The following is a 319-nucleotide window of genomic DNA, read 5'->3' as shown; positions in this document are numbered from 1 at the left end:
CTTTCCGAGAGGCCAGCCGCGGCTGGAGCAGCGCAGAAGCTGGCGGGAGGCTGACGGACGCCTTCGGTAGCATGATGACAGGCTGTGGCTCACTGTACAGTGCCTACAAATCACAGGTCCTGTTCGTTTTACACCAGTTTTTTATATCTCTGTAAGGATTTGGGTTGCTTCTAAGGGAAAAGGTCCCAAAATATTTCAGATACTTGCTTATGGTGGCAACCGTAAATCACTGACTCGTAATTTATAAATTTATAAATACAGTTTATATTATATTTATAAACGTTTGATTTATTTGTCATAAATCTCCTCCATCGTAATG

General features: G+C 42.3%; 1 protein-coding gene across 1 annotated transcript in view; it reads left to right on the top strand.

Moving 5' to 3' along the window:
* Window positions 1-11: 11 nt before the first annotated feature.
* The window catches only part of LOC104502287 (chromosome unknown open reading frame, human C17orf104), a gene marked incomplete at its 5' end in the record, with an annotated part of 18,357 nt that continues 18,049 nt past the window's right edge, over window positions 12-319 (top strand). The window contains one exon of the mRNA XM_010146243.1: window positions 12-116. Within this exon, the coding sequence (XP_010144545.1) occupies window positions 12-116 (105 nt within the window). The remainder of the gene's footprint in view (window positions 117-319) is intronic.

The sequence above is a fragment of the Buceros rhinoceros genome, unplaced genomic scaffold (genome assembly GCF_000710305.1).
Source record: "Buceros rhinoceros silvestris isolate BGI_N320 unplaced genomic scaffold, ASM71030v1 scaffold19962, whole genome shotgun sequence".
Taxonomy (NCBI): domain Eukaryota; kingdom Metazoa; phylum Chordata; class Aves; order Bucerotiformes; family Bucerotidae; genus Buceros; species Buceros rhinoceros.
Note: the sequence above shows the minus strand (reverse complement) of the source record. Positions and strands in the feature narration are given on the sequence as shown.